Raw genomic sequence first — 21,148 nt, 5'->3', positions numbered from 1 at the left:
AAATTCTTCTCTAAACAATTAATGAAACCATTGTTATATGAAGACAGTCTCTCAGTTCATGCAACAGTAGGATCTACTACAAAAGAATCTATGAAGCAGCATTCTGACAAGAATGCACTGACGCTTGTTGTCAGAAGGTTTGGTGTTTATTATCAATTCATATTATTTCTATATCAGTCCTATGTTAAATGATTTGTGCCTCGATTTTTAGACTAAATGTTCACCTATTAAGAATGTGCTCTCAAGCTGCCAATCAAGTATAAGGGTAGCCCCATGGGCAATATTTGTTTTATTCCTGTAGGTCTGAGCAGGGTCGTGGCAGGACTCTCTAGTACTTAGCTAAAAAAAACGAACAGATAAACAGGCATATTCCAGTTTGTCGGAGACATGCAGTATGCCCACTTGAATAGCCATGGTGCTGAATTTGACCAAATTGTCAAATTTTGTGTCTCCTACATTTGGTAAGCACCTAATGTAAATCTACATCAGCAGATCGAAAATTTCCTCCGTAAATCACTCCAGCTGCTTCTCTTCCTTTAATGCACCTCTTAAAATACACAATTTAAAACCAAGCTTCTGAACACTAACTCTCACAACTCATGTGGCTTGGTGTGAAGTTTTGTCTAATAATGCCCATGTGAAATGGCTTTGGGTGTTGTTCTTGTATTATGGCGGTGAACTGAGAATAGTCAACTGAAAAGTTAGATCATAGTGTTGGCCATTTGCTGTATGCACCATCACTATTTCTCACTTGTTGCCCTTGTTTTAAAACAGAGTAATAACTGGCTGAGTTTGCACTGTCAATAGGTGTAACCAAAGCAGTCATTCATAGGCATTAGATGTCATTGTGCAATCTCAGAAGTATAAATTAGAAATATCTATATTTTGGATTCAATTACTGGATGATAAAATGTGTACAATGTCAAAATTAATCATTAGTAACACTGGTGGGCTGATTTGCTAGTGCTGCAAATGAGGGTTTAAACTAAATTGGCAGGGAGTTGGGATCCTCAACAGCAGGGAGGCAAGTGCGAGGCTGGAAGGTGATACAGTAATCAGAAATAGCAAGCTGAAGTGACAGGTCAGGCTGGAACAGCACAGGGAGCAAGGAATGCCTGTTGGATTAAACTGCATCTATTTCAATGCAAGGGGGCTGACAGGTAAGGCCAATGAACTCAGGCCATGGATAGGTACGTGGGGCTAGGATCTTGTAGCCATTACAGAAACATGGCTAAGGGAGGGAAAGGACTGGCAGCTTAATGTGCCAGGGTACAGGTGTTTTAGTTGGGACAGAGGTGGAGGACAAAGTTTGGGGGGGTGGTAGTTGCATTTTTGATTAAAGGGAGTATCACGGTTGTTTTCAGAGATGAAAAAACTGAGGGATCATCCAGTTTGTGGATGGAGCTGAGAAATAAGAACAGGATGGTGACATTACTGGGGTTATACTATAGGCACCCCAGTAGTCAATGGGAATTAGAAGAACAAATATACAAGGCGATTGTGGAGACTTGCAAGAGAAACAGGATTGTCATAGTGGGTTTTTTTATTTTCCTAACATAGACTGGGGCTGCCATAGTGCTAAGGTCTTAGATGGGGTGAAATTTGTTAAATGTATTCAGGGAAGTTTCCTCAAGCAGTATATAGAGGGTCCTACTCAGGTAGGGACAAAATTTGACCTACTTGTGGAAAATAGGGCAGGACAGGCGACTGAGGTGACACTGGGCGAACACTTTGGAACTAGTGACCATTATTCTATTAATTTCAAAACAGTAATGGAGAAGGACAACATTGGTCCACAGGTTCAAGCACTAGATTGGGGCAAAGCAAATTTTGATCGAATTAGATAGGAACTTGCAGCGGTTGATTGGAGTAGTTTGTTTGCAGGGAAAGGAACCTCTGGCAAGTGGGAGATTTTGAAAGTGTGATAGATAGAATTCCTGTGAGGGTGTAGGGGAAGGTTGGCAGGAGTAGGGAACCCTGGATGACAAGAGGTATTGAGGCTTCACCCAGAAAAAAGGAGGCCTAGCTCAGGAACAGGCAGCTGGGATCAAGGGAATCCTTGGAGGTAAATAGGTGTTACAGATGTTTACTGATGAAGGAAATTAGGAGGGCAAAAAACGGACATGAGATAACTTTGGCTGAGAAGATTAATGTGAATCCAAAGAGATTCTTTAAGTATATTAAAGGAAAAAGAATAACTGGGGGGAGAATAGATCCCCTCAAGGACAAAGCTGGACATGTGTGTTGAAACCACAAGAGATGGGTGAGGTCCTCAATGAATATTTCTCCTCTGTGTTTACCGTGGAGAAAGACATGAAGACTCAGGAACTTGGGGAAGTTAGTGGCAATATCTTGGGGACAGTCATATCATAGTAAAGGAGGTGTTGGAATTATTAGAATGTAAGAATGTGGATAAATCTCCTGGTCAGGATTAGACACATTCAAGAATCCTGCAAGGGGCTACAGAAGAAATTGTGAGGGGCTCTGGCTAATATATTTGCACTGTCATGAGGTCCTGGAAGACTAGAGGTTATGAATGTTGCGCCCTTATTGAAGAAGGGCTGCAAAGATAAACTGGAAATTATGGGCCAGTAAACCTAACACCTGTGGTAGATAAGTTACTTGAGAAGATTTTGAGGGATACAATATACATGCATTTAGAAAGACAGGGTTTGATTAGGAGTAGTCAGCATGGCTTTGTACATGGGAGATCATGTCTCACAAATTTGTTAGAGTTCTTTGAGGAGAGCAGGGCGGTAGACATAGTCTGTATGGCTTACAGTGAAGCCTTTGATAAGGTTCCATATGGTAGGCTGCTCTGGAAGGTTATGTGACGTGGAATCTAGGGAGACCTGGCAAATTGGATACACAATTTGCTCAATGGGTAGGAAACAGTGAGTAAAATGGCCAGATGCTTATTGGACTGGAGGCCTGTGACTAGAGGTGTGCCTCTGGGGTCAGTGCTGGGCCCATTGTTGTTTGTTATCTATATCAATGATTTGGATGAAAATGTACAAAGCATGATTAGTAAGTTTGTGGATGACACTTAAGCAGGTGGTATCGTGGACAGTTAGAAAAATTATCAGAAAGTGCAGCAGGATCTTGATCAGCTGAGGAAGTGGGCCAAGAAATGGCAACTGGAGTTTAACATAAATAAGTGTGAGGGATTTTTGCATTTTTGCAAAGTCAAATCAAGGTAGGAGTTTCATGGTGAATACCAGGGCCTTAAAAAGGTGTTTAGTGGAACGCAGGGACCTTGGAGTGCACGTGCACAGAACTCTGAAAGTGGAGTCACAGGCAGATAGGGCAGTGAAAGTGGTAAAAAAACAAAGTTCAAGAAAAAAACAGAGTTAACGTTTTGGGCTCTGTGACCCTTCCTCAGACCTTCACACTGGCATTCATCAGTCAGGGCTTTCAGTACAAAAGTTAGGAAGTTTCTTGCAGTTGTACAGGAAATTGGTGAGGCTGCACTTGGAGTATTGCAATCAGTTTTGGTCACCTTGCTATTGGAAGGATATTATTAAACTGGAAAGAGTGCAGAAGTAATTTACGAGGATGTTGCCAGGACTCAAGGAACTGATTTATAGGGAGAGGTTGGACAAGCTCGGACTCTTTCCTTACAACATAGGATACTGAGGAGGGATCTCAAAGAAGTGTATAAGATCATACGAGGCATGGATAGGATGAATGCACTCAGTCTTTTTCCCAGGGTTGGGGAATCCAGGGCTAGAAGGCATCAGTTTAAAGCTAAGAGGGGAAAGAATACCTGGGAGCCTGAGGGGCACTTTTTTATTTTAAACACAGAGGGTAGTATACATATGGAATGAGCTGCCAGCAGAAGTGGTTGAGGCAGGTACATTAGCAACATTTGAAAGGAATTTGGATTAATACATGGATAAGAAAGGTTTAGAAGGATATGGGCCAAGTGCAGAGAAACAGGTTAGCGTGGATGGACATTTAGGTCAGCATGGACCTGTTTGGACCAAAGGATCTCCATATGTGCTCTAGGGCTCCATGACTCTAAATCATGAAAAATTGTTGAGTTTAATGTTTTGAATTCGCTGTCCTATCACCTTTGGACAATTGTTAATACACCAATGAAAATGATGAATTGTCAAATTTAGCAAGGAAACGCTCCACTGCTAATAACTTGAAGAGAAAACAGCTCTGCCCTGGAAGCTTCAGCCACTGAATATGCATTGCCTGAGGTCATCCAAGCTTTCGGCCAGGACCACTGGTGTCCCTCCTCCAGTTTGCTGAACAGGTGGCTATTAAAAGGGGTCACTAGGTATATTTAGCAACTGAAACTTGAGTAAAATCGCTCTCTGATTGGTCTGCCAGTTCACATGTTAATTTAGACGCTGATGCAGCTTGTAGCTCTTGCCCAGCGTTTCTTGGGAGGGGAACGTTGGGGAGGCTGTAGCTGCTGGGGAAAATTACTTCTAAATATCACGGGTAAGATTTTGTTATTTGTCTCAAGTCTAGATTGTAAGCATGTTCTTGCAAAGAGGTTCTGTACTTACCATGTGCTTTAATTACTATCCAATATATCTGGTCAGGACAGATTTGATTTGGTCTTCGATTAGTGTACAGGAAACCGTCTGAGTTATTATTCTGTTTGATCCTTTGTTTAAGGATATTTCCAGTTTGGTGTAACAGCCACTCTGGTTTTGTTGTAATTGTGTAGAAGCTACTGCTTATTTTCTTAGAATATTAGAACATTCAGAAAAAAAAAGTTCAACAGCCTCTGTTCCTAAATTTAACTGTGCTACTGTGGACTTTGCTTACCTCAGAAGGAATTGCAAGTCAGCTAGCTAAACTAAACCAGCCAATCGCATAGTACCATTAACTTATGCGACAAATTTCTTGAAGCGTAGGAGCAGCTGTTGCAAACCCTTGTTACTTGATCTAAATACTTCCCTCCCCTCCCCACGTATTGTGCCATCCATGAAGACTTAGTACTGACAGTGCGAGCAAATCATTCCGTGAACAAAACCTTGCAAATAAACACTGAGATCTCCATTTTATTTAATTACTTGTCATCAGCACTTAACCTGCTTTCCTCCTCCTTTTTACAGCTGTAAATTAAAGTGCAGAAACTGAAGGGAGTACATTCCTATGGTAATTGGACAGTGTCAAGTCTCATTTCTGTAAGGTCGTTAGTTATACTTTTTTGCTGACGCCCAGCAAGTATTTTTGTACACGGTATGTCTGCCATACATTATTTGACTATCTAGATGTGTATATAGAGCACCTCAAGGATTGATTCTTTCTGGATCCCATTACAGTCCTTTAAAATAACTTACATTTGCACACTTTTTAAAAGCCTTTTCTTTGGATTACCTATGCATTTTGATTTTCCATTTGCTGTGTTGTGTTAGAATCTAACTACTTGCTTTGCTTTAGGACCCTAAACGACAGACAGCAAAAATGGAAGATGAAGAGGGAGAATATGAGGAATATGAAGAGTACGAAGTGGAGGAGATTATTACGGTAAGAAATGTAGAACATGTGTGAAAAACAGGGCCAACTGAGGGAGTAAGAAGAATAACAAACCTGCTTTCTTACTGCAGTTTTATCTTCACATAATGAACACTTAAAACATAGCCATTTTCTAATTAATATTCCATCAACAATTAAAGCCATTTTGATATTGGCTAACTTTTTATAGCAATGATTTCTAGAAAATCATTAATGGCAGTGCAAGTACACTCCCAAGTCTGGCGATCAAAATACGTGATAAAAAAAGTGGGTTTTTTATGAATCATTCCCCCCCCCATTCTAAATAGGTTGCACGAATGCAAGACGCTGGTGGAGTCATGCAAGACTTATTAAATCCAATTTATTTTCTAAACAACCTGTTCAGAGATGGTATTACACATCTCTGGAACAGGTCAGACTTGAACCCTGGCTTCCTAGCTCAAAGGTAGGGATACTACCGCTGCACCACAAGAGCACCCCCAGCCCCCATTTTTTAATCTATTAAAATTTAATCAGTTTTCTAATCAACCTGTTCAGAGATGTTATTACACACATCAAGAACAGTTGGGACTTGAACAGTCCTCCCAGGCCGGGGTAGGGACACTGCCACTGCACAACAGAGCCTTTACTTAACAAGTATCTTTAATCATCCTGTCCAGAATCACTATCATACACCACGGGAACAGGTAGGACTTGAAATCAGGCCTCCTGGTTTGGAGTTAGAGACGCTACCGTTGCACCTCAAAAGCTCTTATTAATGGAGAAGAGACGAATTGTTATCAGCAGTGACGTTGCATTAACTTGAAATGATTTGCAATCAGATCATTTGGTTGTTATGGGACAGTGTACCTGCATTTACTGTGCAAATCTTTCATGTCAGTGATCCAATAAAATATGTAATCTCGAGCTAAAATTGGGAGATTTAGGTCAACAATTAAGCTATTCTTTTTCCCTGGACAGGGCGAAAATGTTTCTTACCATTAACAAACAGCAGTTATGCTGCTTTTCCTGTGTGTACATTTTCTATTCAATTGCAGCAACCCTTTATCTTACAGCTCATAAATAGAAACGTACGTTTTATATTAAAACAGAATTTAATAAGATTAAACAAAATGGATAATCCCTCATCTCAATAGCTCTTTTTCTAAAAAAAAGGGTGACATTTGCCTCAGGGACACCAAAACTTGAAATTAAAATTCCCTGATCTTTTAATCGCTCACTGCTGCTTTCCCACTTCGTGCCAGAATCATTCGCTGGACTTAGATACTTCAGCAGTCAGCGTTTAATAAAAGGCACGCTGAACATGCAGAAAGAATTCAGCATCCATGTTCAATCCGGCTGAGCACTCACTTCTTAAGTGGTTGATAGGGTAGAAATTGCTCTAACGGATCTGCGATAAAATAATCGGTGATCAAATCCAATGTCATTAACTGGCTTTGAGCATCTTTATATTTTGCTCACATATACCTCGAGAATTGGCGATGGCCAAAAATCAGACTTTTTCAGAGCTATGATTTTTGTTTTAAAAAGTTACGAAAAGATGAAGAAAGTAACTTACTGGCCTTTTGGGCCAGGCTAGGTGTTGCATTGGTTTGGCGCCACATCGACTCGTCGTCGGTTTCACGTGTTTGTCCTTTCAGGCATTCCAATTAATCCGAATGACCCTTGACCCAGCCTGAACACCTCAACGTATTTCCCCACCCTCCCACCATCCCGATTTGAAATCCTACATGGATTCAGTCCAAAGTTTGTTTTAGTTTTGAGACACTGCGCCTGTAGTGATTTTTAATTGAATAATGGATAGAGTCTTAGAGATGTACAGAATGGAAATAGACCCTTCGGTACAACTGGTCCGTGCATACCACATATCCTAAATAAATCTAGTTCCATTTGCCAGAATTTGGCCCATACCTCTATAAACCCTTGCTATTCATAGACGCATCCAGCTGCCTTTTAAATGTTGTAATTGTACCAGCCTCCACCACTTCCTCTGGCACCTTATCTATACACGCACCAACTTCTGCGTGTAAAAGTTGTTCCTTAGGTATGTTTTAAATTTTTCTCCTGTCATCTCATGCCCTCTGGTTTTGGACTCCCCTACTTTCACGAAAAGACTGTGGCTACTCATCGTATTCATGCACCTCATGATTTTGTAAAGTTCTGTAAGGTCACCCCTCAGCCTTCGATCCTCCTCGGAAAATAGCCCTAGACTTTTCAACCTCTCCCCAAACCCTCCAATCCTGGCAACATCTTTGTAAATCTTTTCTGAACTCTTTCAGGTTTCAAACATCCTTCCTATAGCAGGAAGACCAGAACTGCATGTAGTATTCCAAAAGTGGCCTAACCAATGTCCTGTACAACTGCAACATGACCTCCCAACTCCTCTACACCATGCATGGCCAATAAAGGCCAACACACCAACACCTTCTTCACTATTCTGGCTACCTATGACTCCACTTTCTCGGAACTATGAACCTCCTCTCCAAGGTTCCTTTGTTTGGCAACACTGCCCAAGACTTTCCCATTAAGCGTATAAGTCCTGCCCTGATTTGCTCCACCAAAATGTAAGACTTCACATTTATCCACATTAAACACTATTTACCACTCCTTGGCCCATTGGCCTGTCTGATCAAGGTCCCTTTGTACTCTGAAGTAACCTTCTTGGCTGTGCAATATACCGTATTTTTTATTTGTCAGGAATAAGCAATCAAATGTTAATTTCAGACATTCCTGTCTTTTTGACAGTTTGCTAATATGTTTTTCTTAATATTCTATGATAACTGAAATATATATTCAGTCAACTTAATATTTTTTAAATCACTGTTTATTATCATGGTGAGATTTTGCTTCCTTCCATCTTGTAGATTGCTAATATACAGCAAGAATTAATCTTTATCTAAACCAATGAATATATATTTGATTTATCCAATCTGCCTATTTTTACCTACAGCTTAGAATTTTCTGATGAATATAATGGCTGCCAATCTTTGTTAGCAGTATTTTTATTAGGTTATTCACTTTAGAGAGCAGCACCATTAATGATGAAGTGGAATACTGATAGAATAATTTCTCAAAATTTAATGCTCACACCAATGACTCGGAGCTTCTTTGGTCAACTCATTTATTTAAGTATATGGATTAATGTCGTATTGAGCTGTTGGGTTCTCTTCAGGGGTTAGTGCAGACTCAATGGGCTGAATTGTCACTAAATGCACTGTAGGAATTCTATGGTTTGGTGATAGGGTTCTGTAATTGACTGTAACATTCTACATCTAGCAAGAAAAACAACTCATGATAATTTTCACTGTTGGTCACCAGAAAGTGACCCCTACAGGAAAGTACACACATGTAGTCAGTGTATGGTGACTGATCAGGCTCAGTTGTAATGCTGTCAAGAACTAAAATTTTTCACAGATAACAAAGTGTGGAGCTGGATGAACACAGCAGGCCAAGCAGCATCTCAGGAGCACAAAAGCTGACGAGTTCCCTCTCCCCATCCCCCTCTCTGATGAAGGGCCTAGGCCCGAAACGTCAGCTTTTGCGTTCCTGAGATGCTGCTTGGCCTGCTGTGTTCATCCAGCTCCACACTTTGTTATCTTGGGTTCTCTAGCATCTGCAGTTCCCATTATCACTGATAAAATTTCTCACATATTGTTTGTGTTCTAATGAACAGTTGGGAGAGGTTACATTGTATACTTTAACTTTAGAAGGGGAAGGAAAGAATTTGGACAAAATACTTAACCTCCCTCCTGAATGCAGTGCTTGGTATTAGAATATACTTTTATCTCTAGCTTTCTTTCTCCCACCTTTTCCTCCAGGAATAAAAATGACAATTGGAGCATTTCAACTATTTTTTCAGGTGAAATTAGAAAACATAGCACAGGCTGTGACCTTAACTTAGTTGTCCCAGTTCTATACTATAACATACTATAAATCAACAATAAACAAAACAATGTATGGTGTACTGTATTTAATTTCACTCACAGTAATTAAAAATTATAATTGAACTACATAAAATTCATTGAGGGCTGGGTGGATTAGATGCTGTGGGGTTGCTTCTTCTGACTGGGGGATCTAGACCTGGGGATCATTCAGGTTAATCAGTCACATATGGGACTGAGATTACAGGGAGATCTTCACTTAGAAGGTTGGGAATCTGTTGAATTCTGCAGCCCAGAGAACTTTAGAAGATCACATTGCATACTTTCACAGCTGAGATTGTAGGATCTTTAAGCATAACGTATATGGGGACAGGGGAAGAATGTGGAGTTAAGATGATCAAGCATGACCTTGAACTGAATGGTGTACTTTTAACCCTTTATCTTATGTATTAATATGTTTAACTCTTCTCCAGGCATTTATCTAGGTAATCCTTAAGTTCTATCAAGATGCATGACCAATTTCAGGGCAATGGGGATAGACAATAAATTCTGAAAATGAATTTTTTAAAATATAGCCAAATAAAAATTCTGAGAGCATCTTTGCCCATTAGGCCGACATGGAAATTGGTAAAAATGTTACTTAATTGTATTGTCCTAAAATGAGAACACAGAGAAATATTAGTCTTGCAAATGTCGAGGTGGATAAAATACTAGGACTTTAAGTAATAGGGTGTATTTTGGTTATATTATAAATTTTACAGTGTGATGCAGAAATCTGCCATGGTAACTCTGTGTCTTGTAGATAAACTTGCCATATTTAGTATAAGTTACAGTCATAATTATGCAGCATAGAAACAGGCCTTTCAGTCCACCTAGTCTGTGCCTACCAACAAGAATAATGATTGGCAGCCCTTATAATTCTGCTGAAAATCAAAACTAATTAAATCCAATTAAAGTAGTGATGTCGATGAAGAGCAGCTAGTAAGTGTTACCAAGTCCAAATATAAATGTTGTGAGAGCAGATTTTAAGGAAAATGTGAAAATATGTTAATATGTGCTGAGTTAGTTTTCCTATTGATGGTGTTGGTGAATAAGAACATTTTGTTTCATTGTGCATGTATTGTTTAATACCGCTGTGCTTGAATGACGGTTTCATGAATCACATGTGTGTTTCCATTGTAATGTGTACACTTTTTATCTGCTCATCATGCATTTTTCTATACCAGAATACTTGTAATCTTGTAATCTGTTTCCCAGCTACATCATTCATCATTCAGAAAATAATCATAATCACGGCCTTTTGTCAATCACTTTCACATTGGTTTCAGAGAAAACTTTGCAGTGTTGTATCGAGCAATGAATGTTGTCAAAGTCAAAGATTGCTTTTCATGCCATCAACGTGATAAGTGGCTCATTTTCATCCATGCCAAATTTGTTCCATGTTGTCATTGTTTTCTTGATGATGGCTGAGAACCAGCTCTGGAGCGAGTCCATGCAGTCCTGTTAAGTAATTGAATTTGAAGTTGCAGCCAGTTACACTACAATGTTTCAAATTTAAAAGTGAGTGGGAGTTTCTAGTCTAGTGACAGGAGATCGTAGGAAAAATGAGTCAGCCCCAGCCCAGTTATAATGAGCTAAATCCAACAAAAATAGACTTGTGCAAACAATTACACCAGCTTCAAAATAAGTGATATGAATCAGGTAGCGCGCACCGTGGGGATTAAAAAAGGTCATCTGAACAGCCTATTCATCTGTCCCAGTTCTGCTACTGACATCATAACGCAGTAATTCAAGCAGTTGATGTTTTCTTCATGACCTATAGATATATTTCCAAACAGCCTCTTCAGCGATATCATTATACACGTTTGGAGCAGGTGAGACTTAAATCTATCCTCCTGGCCTAGAGGTACTGCCAATATATCACAAGGGCCTTTATGAAATTTGCATTATTTCCACAGTTCCCATCAGAGCAATAAGAAGTCATTCCTCAAATGGGAATCAAGCCAGGGTTGCAATAATAGTGCCAAATCACAACCATTAGACCACCAGTGAGACACTTCATGATCTACGATAGACCAAACGTTATTAATTACAGCTGTGAAAATATTGCTGCATCCAGCCATTTAAAGTATTGTCTACTTTAATTTAATTGTTTGAATAAATGCCCATTTTATTTTCAATCAGGTGCCTTTATTTCTTGCAAACTTGAAACAATAAATGAAGCAGTTCAGCAATTTTTTAATGTGTTGCTTTATCTAAAACTCAAGATTTGGTGTAATTTTACAATGATCACAGCATGAAATTAGATAGCTTTAGATGCATCCTATTGATTAGTTGCCTACGTTAGAATCATCTCTTCCCATTTGTAATTTTAAGGTTTCTATAAAACTTGACTTCTAAACACCTTCTAAGTTGCAAAGTTCAAAGTTCAAGACCTATTCCAGGACTTGAACACAAAAATCCAAGCTAAATCTCCAGTGCAGTACTATGGGAGTGCTGCACCATGAGAGCTGCTGTCTTTTGGGTGAGATGTTAAATGGAGGAGCTTTTATGGGTGTAAAGATCCCATGGCATTATTCCAAAGAAGAGCAGGAGAGTTATCTCTGATATTGCAGCCAATATTTATCCCACAATCAGCATCCCAGCAAAACAAATTATCTGGTCATTATCACCTTGCTGTTTGTGGAAGTTTGCTCTGCGCAAATTGACTGCTGTGTTTCCTATATTACACCAGTATTGACACTTCAGAAGTTCTTCATTGGCTATTTATATCTGGCAGGCAAATCTCTGTTCCTACTAGTTGCAATATGCTCATTTCTCCCATTGGGCTCTTTTCTTAACATTTAACTTATTTTTTGCCAGAGAAAAAATAATTCCCAACCTGCCCATGTCTCAAAAACTTGATGCTTTTGAAAAAGTTTGGGACACCGTGAAGCTAAAGGTACTAATTATATCCACTTTTTGAGGGGATAATTGTTTGTAAGGGTGGGAGAGTTCAGTTATGTGGAGCGCAGAGGTGATTAAAGTGTAATTTGTCAGAGGTTATCAAAGGTATGAGGGGTTTTGATAGAGTGAATAAAGAGAAACTGTTTCCACAAACGAGGAGGTTGGTAGCCTGAGATGGACAGATTTATGACAATTGGCATATCAACCAGAGGGGAGATCTTCAGAATTTTTTTTTGTATGTTAGTATTATGATCTGGCATGATGGAAATAGATTCAACAACGTCTTGAAAATATTGAGGGATTAGCAAGCAAGAGTTTGTTTCAAAATGCCATCACATGCATGATGAGCCAAATGTCACCATTCAGTACTGTAAGGTTCTGTAATTACTTCTTTGCATTCAGTTTAACACAGAAGATAAATCTTCACTCATGGCCTCTATAGAGAGTTGCATGATATTGTCTTCAGCTCTCATTCTTTTATCTTGTGAGTGTAAGTCGCTAGCATTTTTGTCTTGTTGAAAGTACACTCCAGGGATTGCTTCTTAGTAATAAAGAAAATGTTGCTGTCAAGGCAGTTCAATCAGCCATCGAGCTATAGAGCTTTTGTAGCACAGAAGAAGATTATTTAGTCAATGGAGTTCAATTCAGTTTTCCATAAAGCAATCCAATCAGTTCCATTCCTTTAATGCCCAACCTTCTCTTAGCTAATTTCCCTCAGGAGCCCATCTTTTTGGAATCGTTGTTTGTCTTCCTATTATTGTTTTTAAAACTTTACCCGTCTCTGATGTTAAACTGTTCAGTCCATAATTGCTAGGACTGATCTTACACCTTTTCTTGAATAAATAACACATTGACAACTTTCCAACCCTTTGGCGCCTTGTCATGATCAATAAAGATTGGAAGATTAAGGAAAGCCTTCTTCATTGTCCCCAACTCATTAGATGCATGTATAAAAGAACAAACATGTACTTGAAAATTCTGGTGATTGCCACCATCAAGTACATGTGAGCTAAACTGTATCAATATAAATATCCAATTGTGACCCTACAAACTTCTTTCTTTTGTAATACCAAGAGTCTCTGCACTTTAATTAAGAAGTCATTAATTTCAATCACTCCATAGCAAGCTGTAATCTTATTCCAATAAATTTTCTGGCACCAGGAGAGGGGAATAAGATATTCGTGAAAATAATTGCATTTTAATTGCATCTCCTTCACCAATAATATTTAAGAAAAGAAACCTGTAGATACAATAAATAGTTGCTTCCTATAAGCTCACCAAGCAATTCTGTTGCAAACAATAAAAGAAAGAACTTGTATTTTATATAGTGACTTTCACAGCCTCAGGACACAACAAAGCACTTCAAAATCATCGAGTAGTCTTTTATAAATTTTTTTTGGTAGATTAGATTCCCTACAGTGTGGAAACAGGCCCTTCGGCCCAACAAGTCCATACCACCCCTTGGAGCATCCCACCCAGGCCCATCCCCCAATAACCCACACACCCCTGAACACTACGGGCAATTTAGCATGGCCAATCCACCTAACCTGAACATCTTTGGACTGTGGGAGGAAACGGGAGCACCCGGAGAAAACCCACACAGACACTGGGAGAATGTGCAAACTCTGCGCAGACAGTTACCCGAGGCTGGAATTGGATCCCTGGCGCTGTGAGGCTGCAGTGCTAACCACTGAGCCACCATGCCGCCCAATGTAGGAAGCATGACTTTACGCACAGCCAGGTCCAAAAGCAGCATTGAGATAAATGACCAGATAATCTGTTTTAGTCAGGCCGGCTGAGGGATGACTTTATCCCAGAGAACAAGAATAATTCCTTTGCTCTTGCTGAAACAGTGAAATCCTTTATTTTCACCTGAGAGAGCAAACACTGCCTCAGTTTAAAGGCTCATCTGTTGGCAATATAATACTGAAGTGTCAGCCTAACTGTTCTGCTCAAGTCTCTGGAAAAGGCCTTTAACCCCCAACCTTCAGACAGAGATCTGAGTAAGGGTGTTGAACTGGAACGGAGACACGCTTATCACCATGAAGAGATAGGTAATAAAAATAGCCTTGAAAGAATTAATCACATCCCTAACAGAAGTTAAAATAAGAAGTTGCATTAATGGAAACAAGGAACAGCCTTTAAAGACATTGAGGTTTCATCAGATGATTGTGTTTATGTTAACCCTCACAGAATTATGTAGAGAATACAAGATGAAAATCACTAGTTGTTCCAAAGGAATATTTTGTACACTTGCCACATGAATAAAACTGCTGATTCTGTGTACCCACACTGACCAATATCAATTTGATTCCCCAATCTTTCAACCAAACATCGTAATGTATTTTGAAAAATTGCCTTGATCTTTGCTCCTGTGTCAAGGAAATCTAGACTGCTCTCCTCTAAAGCCCATTGAGCTGAGGTCAACTGAAAATGATAAAAGTGAAATTAGTAAGAGTTTTTATCAGGCAAGTGTATACATTAATGTGGAGCAAAGACGTGTTAGCAGAGTTTAGACACAACTCCACTAAACTCCTGATGGAACAGGCTCAAGGGATTGAACAGCCTGCTATTGACCCTGTAATCCTAACTGTAATTTGACACAATGCTACGCTAGTGTCCCCAGGCGATACGAAGAATATCAATTACAATAAATCAATCTTGAAGACTTTTAATGGACTTGCACAGAGTTGGAAAATTGTGGGACAATGTGATAATTTTTATTGTTTTTGATTCTCTGTGGGATTTGGCCTATTGTAGTACCATACATATGAAGGTGAAAAGATGATAAAGGGAAAAGAGATTACAAAGGTTACGGAGGTAACAAAGGTAATTGCCTGTACCCGATATGTTAAAGGTATGCATGAAACAGTTGGTTATGTGTGCTGTTTAGATAAAAATAGTGGCTGTAGTGAATTGTCCAGCTGAAAAAAGCCAAATTTGTCAATTTGCATGAGAATTTGCTGCTAGCTGTTTTATCATTATCCTTTCCTGAGAAACATCTGGTGTGCAGTTAAGCAGGCTGCTACTGTTATGTGCAATTCAGATGCTATCAGATTGAACCTGATGCCACATACTTTGCTGATCTTCATAGTCACCAGACTGATACGCAACATGAGTCAAACTTTAGCTTTTCTAGATGAATAAATTAGCCACTAAAAGAACAGATTGTGTACAGAATTAAGCAAATTACCACGTTGAAATGCGCTTCCAAGTCACTTACTAATTACTGTCATCATCACAACTTTCCTGTGAGTAATTCAAACCAATTCCTAGTTCAAATGAAGGAACAGAATGTTGGAGTTTCAATTATTGTTGTGAAAGAATGGGCATTTACTTGAATCAGCCTTTACTCCTGGAGCAATCAGCCTATGAAAACCAATGAAAGAGAGTTGAATAAGAAGGATTGAACACACTGAATGATGTAATGCCACAGCGTGGGTAAGAGTTCAATCTGAGAGATGCACAACATAGCAAACTTCAGTGGTCTTCATGTAAATTGATAGATGTTGGTTCAAAGTCAGGTAGTATATTTCCACTGTACACATACCTTAATAGTGAACATCCTGTCATGAGTGCCACAATGTAACGCGGTGCTGGTCAAACTGGGTACGTGTCAGTGAAGGCATGATTTGTGATTTCTTCAAAAGTGCGCTAAAACATTTGGAAGCACAATCTGTTTGGGATTGAAAATGTTTGCAGGCATTGAATTGTGTCTGCTGAGCAGCATTATGGCTTCGCAATAAGATGCATGGGTAATGCTTGATGGATTATCTTGCTGGAGACCAAGATTCTAGTTTGAAGTATTGTAGAAGAATTCATTTGTAGAATTTTTTTCCTAGACTTTAAAATGTGTGCATTGTTGCTTACTTTGGTTTCTGGTTCACTCCGACATACCTGATCTGCTTAAATTTACATTGTAGTCTTTACCATGTCTGAAATTACCACAGTTGCTCCTGTTATTCACAATCTACTTGCAAGCAACTTTGTTGGAGCTTAGCAATTTTTCTTAAATTATGTCAAGTAATTCATAGAATAACTAATATCAAACATTTTTGTAGTTCTTGTTTGTGGTATTGACTTAAGAATAACAAAAAAGAACTGTACAGAGCTGTCAAACTTAATTGGATAGTGGCGACAACGTCTCAATAATTTAAAAAAAAAATTCAGGCAGGTTAAAATTATTCTTTAAAACTGATAAACAATTTCAGGAATAGTGTCCACATCGATTTTTTTTTTAGTTCTTTCATGGGACATGAACATTGCTGGACAGGCCATCGTTTGTTGTTCAACCCTAATTGTCATCGAACTGAGTGACTTTCTCGACCACTTCAGATCATAGTTAATAACGAGTCAACCACATTATAGTAGATCTGGACTCAGATCAGGTAAAGATGGCAGACTTCCTTCCCAAAAGCGCTTCAGTGGATAAAATGAATTTTTAACAACAACCATTAATAATTTCATGGAACTATTATAGAGAATAGGTTTACATTCCAGAATTCTCCATTGAATTTAAATGCCACCAGCTGCTATGGTAGGGTTTGAACCCATGCCCTCAGAACCTGGAATACTAGACATTTTCTTGGACCATCGCCTTGCTCGAAGCAAAGGCCAATTCTATTGACGTGATAAAGAGCAGAAAAAGAAGCTTGCCAAAATTATTAGAAATTCAGAGATATGTAAATAAATGTATTTGATGTGACATTTATTATCAGAATCTTGAGATCAAATGTTTCAATTTGAGCTTAATCAAACATATGGATTGAAATCGTGCTGCCTGGTGCTACTAACAAATAAAGAGGGCCTGACTTTACTCAACCCCAAACATTAACATTGTTAAAATAATTCTCAGTGCTGCACTATGAAATTTCCCTAGGCTTCAACTTTTAAAAAACCTTGATAGCTCATCTGTTCTCAACAGGTGAGTGTCTTCATTAAAGGAATGAACAGAAACATTATAAAGTAACCATAGTCTCACCAGACCTTAGGGCAACTCTCTTATTAGAGAGAGAGAGAGAGAGAGAGAGAGATGGAAATGACTGGTGGCAGTTTTTCTGAGTGTCATCATGCCTCAGGTGATGGGAAAGGTTGAGAAGGAGAATTTTGCACAATTACCTCAGCTGGTGCAGGAATTAAGTACATACTGTTGGCATCACTCTTTGTTGTAAACCAGCCGTCCGGCCAAATGAACCTGTACAGTATGTTCAACTTCTTGTTGATGATAAAGCCCACTACAATTTCATCCCATTAGCCTTTTTATTCAGGTTTAAATATAGGTAATTTCCTAGGTTTTCAAGAATAATAGTATGTCAGCCAAGTTTCCGGCTTTATGCTTAGTAAAAAAGGAATTACCAACATGGCAATAAAAAGTGAGTTTATTGAATGCTTTGTAACAAGCTGGGTATTGCATGGCTATTCTAGGTAGATGATCTGCCTATCAGCGAAAATACTGCATGTAAATTAAATATGACAATGTTCATTTCACTGTTCAGTTAACATGTCTCTTTCCTTTTAAGGAGTCTGAGCCACAAACATACATTCGAGAAGTGAGAACAGTAAGTAACAAGTTGACTATTTTGTGAATATTAGGAGTTTCAAGTTTTTAAATCAATATTGTTTTTCTGCAGTAAATGCTCTGAAAGAACTCTGCAATAACCATGTTATGAACTGCTGAAGCTAAGTCTATGGATCACATTTCTTCCATAGACGCAGGACAGGTTGTCTTCTCATCAATTCTACACTCTCTCCATTATGGGTGTCTGCAATGCACTCTTAAAGGTTGCACTGATACTGCTCAGAGCTGTGTCTCTAGTTTGTTCACAACCAGGAGGAAGGCCCTCTCACTTGCAGTGACCTTGTAAAGTCTTTATCTGGACTATGGTACACATTTTACTGAATGTAGTTTGCTAGTGCAATTTTGTCTCCTGCTCCTCTTTGAGTCTAAATCACATGTTTCTCTTTGCTGTGCATTGCTAATGCCTGGTTAGTATGTGACTTCTATCTGAAGTCAAATAAATCTAATGAGAGCCTCTGCCAAGGTCTATCCAGAAGTGTTGGAGACAGTATGGCTCCATTGGTATTGGCTATTGATGCAACATGTCTGCCAAGATTACATAAAATTCTTTATTGATTTTGAAATTCCTGGTGACCGTGCAAACTATTGAGAATATGCTCAACGTCTAGTGATTCCTTACTGTCTTCCATTGTGTCATTTTAGGATTCATCCCTCATGAACTCTGGTATAATCAGCATGTGGTCAGAGATTAGTAGGTCAACTACTATTGTTAAATGTTTCTCCTGTTCATGTGACTTCTTTAGGACTTGGTCTATTGAACAATATCTGGAACAATCTTCCAGATAAGTTGTTGGAATACTGTGCATTCCTTTTCTACTTTCTGAGCCACACAAATTCCTCTTCATCTCGGTGGATGGCCAAGTATTTGTAATTCCAACGGCAAATTATTTCATCTCATCATTGCGAATTAACGTTTCTTTCTCAGTCCGATCCATTATTGTCCTGTATACTGCATCAGCTGTAAACTGGGCCATAACTGGGATATAGATTGTTATGTAGTCATATATCATTAATCTTAATCTGCATCTCCATATTCTCAATGGCATTTTCACTTCTTCTTGATTCTACCATAGTGGATGCATCTATTTTGACCTGAAATCTTAAACCCCTAAGGCAAACCAGTAAGCGTTATCATCCAAGTGTGATTGCTAATGCCTCTTTCTCAATGGTAGCATATACCTGCTTTGTTTCTGTCAATGCTTATGATGCGAAGTATACAGGTTTCCTGCTTCTATCATGCTGAACTTGAATGAGAACTGCACCTAATCATATCGTAGGTAATCCTGGGTTGTATTGAATAATGTGTCTGACAATATTTATTAATCTTCTTACAAGCTGTACTCGGCCTCAAACTCCAGTACCATTGCTGGCCTTCCTTCTAGAAACTCTCTTAATTGTGCAAGACTGGCTAGGGTAGAAGTGGACTCTCTGCTTGGTTTACCATTCTTTTGAAGTGTCAAATATCACTGATGTGTTTCCATTATGGAACCCAATTATAACCCTTGTCTTTTTGGGATCCATTGTGATGCTATGCTCTCGAGTCATGTGTTCCAAAACTACGATTTCTGTCTTGAAAAATTGACACTTTTCATTGACTACAAGGCTGGCATTTTGTCATGCTTTTAAGACTCCCCTGACTCGGTGGTTGTACTTTTTTTCTGGTCTGCCATGATCTAGTACCTCATCCATATAACAGGTTATACATTGCTTTCTTTCAATAATCTGTGGCATTACACACTGAAATATTTCCAGTGCTGATAAAATTCCAAAAGGTAGATGATTGAAACAAAATTATCCAAATGGGGTGATACAAGTAGTTAAGAATCTTGACTTGTAATCTAGTAGTGTATACCAAAAAACTGTTGCTCACTTCTAATTTCGAAAATCTGCTTGGCTAGAAGCCCCTAGTGTATTATGATTCCAGGTGGGATCGTTTGAATGGTTATGTTCCCTGGTGAGGAGATTCTCCTTCCAATTCAACCATTGTCTCAGTAGGCTGCCATAAGGTTAATTTAAATAGGATCCCTTCCCTTAGTGATTACCCTTTCCCAATCCAAACATATTTATATTTTAAAAGGAGCCCAATTAAACAGTCTTCCATCAGTTAAAGAAAAGTCAGTACTTAATACAACACATCTATATACAGGTTAGAAATGTGAAATGAGAAAATGCGTCAATCAGTTAAGAAGATATACAAACCAGTGCGGCCTCATTTGGAATATTGCATACAATTATGATCGCCCCATTACATGAAGGATGTCGAAGCATTGGAAAAGGTGCAGGGGAGATTTACCAGGATGTTGCCTGGCCTGGAACACAGACCTTATGACGAAAGGCTGAGTGACTTGGGTCTGTTCTCATTGGAGAGATGCAGGCTAAGAGGGGATTTAATTGAGACATATAAGATGATCAGAGGATTAGATAGGGTGGACAGAGAGAGTCTTTTTGCAAGGAAGATGACTTCAGCTTGCACAAGGGGGCATAGCTACAAATTAAGGGGTGATAGATTTAAGACAGATGTCAGAGGCAAGTTCTTTACTCAGAGAGTGGTAAGGGCGTGGAATGCCCTGCCTGCCAATGTAGTTAACTCAGCCACATTAGGGGCATTTAAACAGTCCTTGGATAAACGTATGGATGATGCTGGGATAGTGTGGGGGAGGGGCTTAGATTAGTTCACAGGTCGGCGCAACATCGAGGGCCGAAGGGCCTGTTCTGCGCTGTATTGTTCTATGTTCTATATCAATCTTTGTGTTCCATGAAAAGTAAATGATGGAATGTTCTGGCTGTCAATTTGGACAATACTGGTGACACTGATATTGAGAGCGAAGCGACTGACTTTCAGATAATTGATTCTGCAAATTAGCTGATCGGCTTTTGTTCTGTTTCCTCTTCAGTGCTGACCTCCCTAGCTTACTTAGCTTCCGACATGCAGAACACGAGAAAATACTTTTTTACCTGCTGTGCAGGTGTCTGAACTCAAGCTGTAACCTTCATAGTCCATACTAATCCACAAGCACCTATCACACTGAGACTAGAAATTTTTAAGCTGCTCTGCTTGTGTTAAACCTGAGAGGGTAAAACACAAGTGTGCCTTTCAACTCATGTCCACAGTCTTAGACATAACCCACAAGAAATGAATTTCCTTCTGAGACAGATAATCAGTGTTTGGCTTGCAACTCTTCCTTTTAAGTCCCTCTATTTGAAGTTTTCTTTACAATGTACAGGCATTATTTCTTTCAGAGACTTTCAGCCGTCAGTGAAT

General features: G+C 39.1%; 1 protein-coding gene across 24 annotated transcripts in view; it reads left to right on the top strand.

Moving 5' to 3' along the window:
• Nucleotides 1-4,359: 4,359 nt before the first annotated feature.
• Nucleotides 4,360-21,148, top strand: part of neb (nebulin) — a 275,824-nt gene continuing 259,035 nt past the window's right edge. For 19 of the 24 annotated variants that reach the window (XM_059647490.1, XM_059647509.1, XM_059647486.1 and 16 more), the window contains exons 1-5: nucleotides 4,360-4,455; nucleotides 5,079-5,205; nucleotides 5,407-5,493; nucleotides 15,069-15,137; nucleotides 17,828-17,866. In XM_059647490.1, the coding sequence (XP_059503473.1) occupies nucleotides 5,431-5,493; nucleotides 15,069-15,137; nucleotides 17,828-17,866 (171 nt within the window). In that variant the 5' untranslated portion in view covers nucleotides 4,360-4,455; nucleotides 5,079-5,205; nucleotides 5,407-5,430. Of the gene's footprint in view, nucleotides 4,456-5,078; nucleotides 5,206-5,406; nucleotides 5,494-12,229; nucleotides 12,304-15,068; nucleotides 15,138-17,827; nucleotides 17,867-21,148 lie in introns of those variants that run through there. The other 5 variants (XM_059647498.1, XM_059647491.1, XM_059647488.1 and 2 more) reach the window with 4 other exon arrangements.

Source organism: Stegostoma tigrinum, chromosome 7 (assembly GCF_030684315.1).
Source record: "Stegostoma tigrinum isolate sSteTig4 chromosome 7, sSteTig4.hap1, whole genome shotgun sequence".
NCBI classification, from domain to species: domain Eukaryota; kingdom Metazoa; phylum Chordata; class Chondrichthyes; order Orectolobiformes; family Stegostomatidae; genus Stegostoma; species Stegostoma tigrinum.
This window is presented reverse-complemented; position numbering and strand designations above follow the sequence as displayed.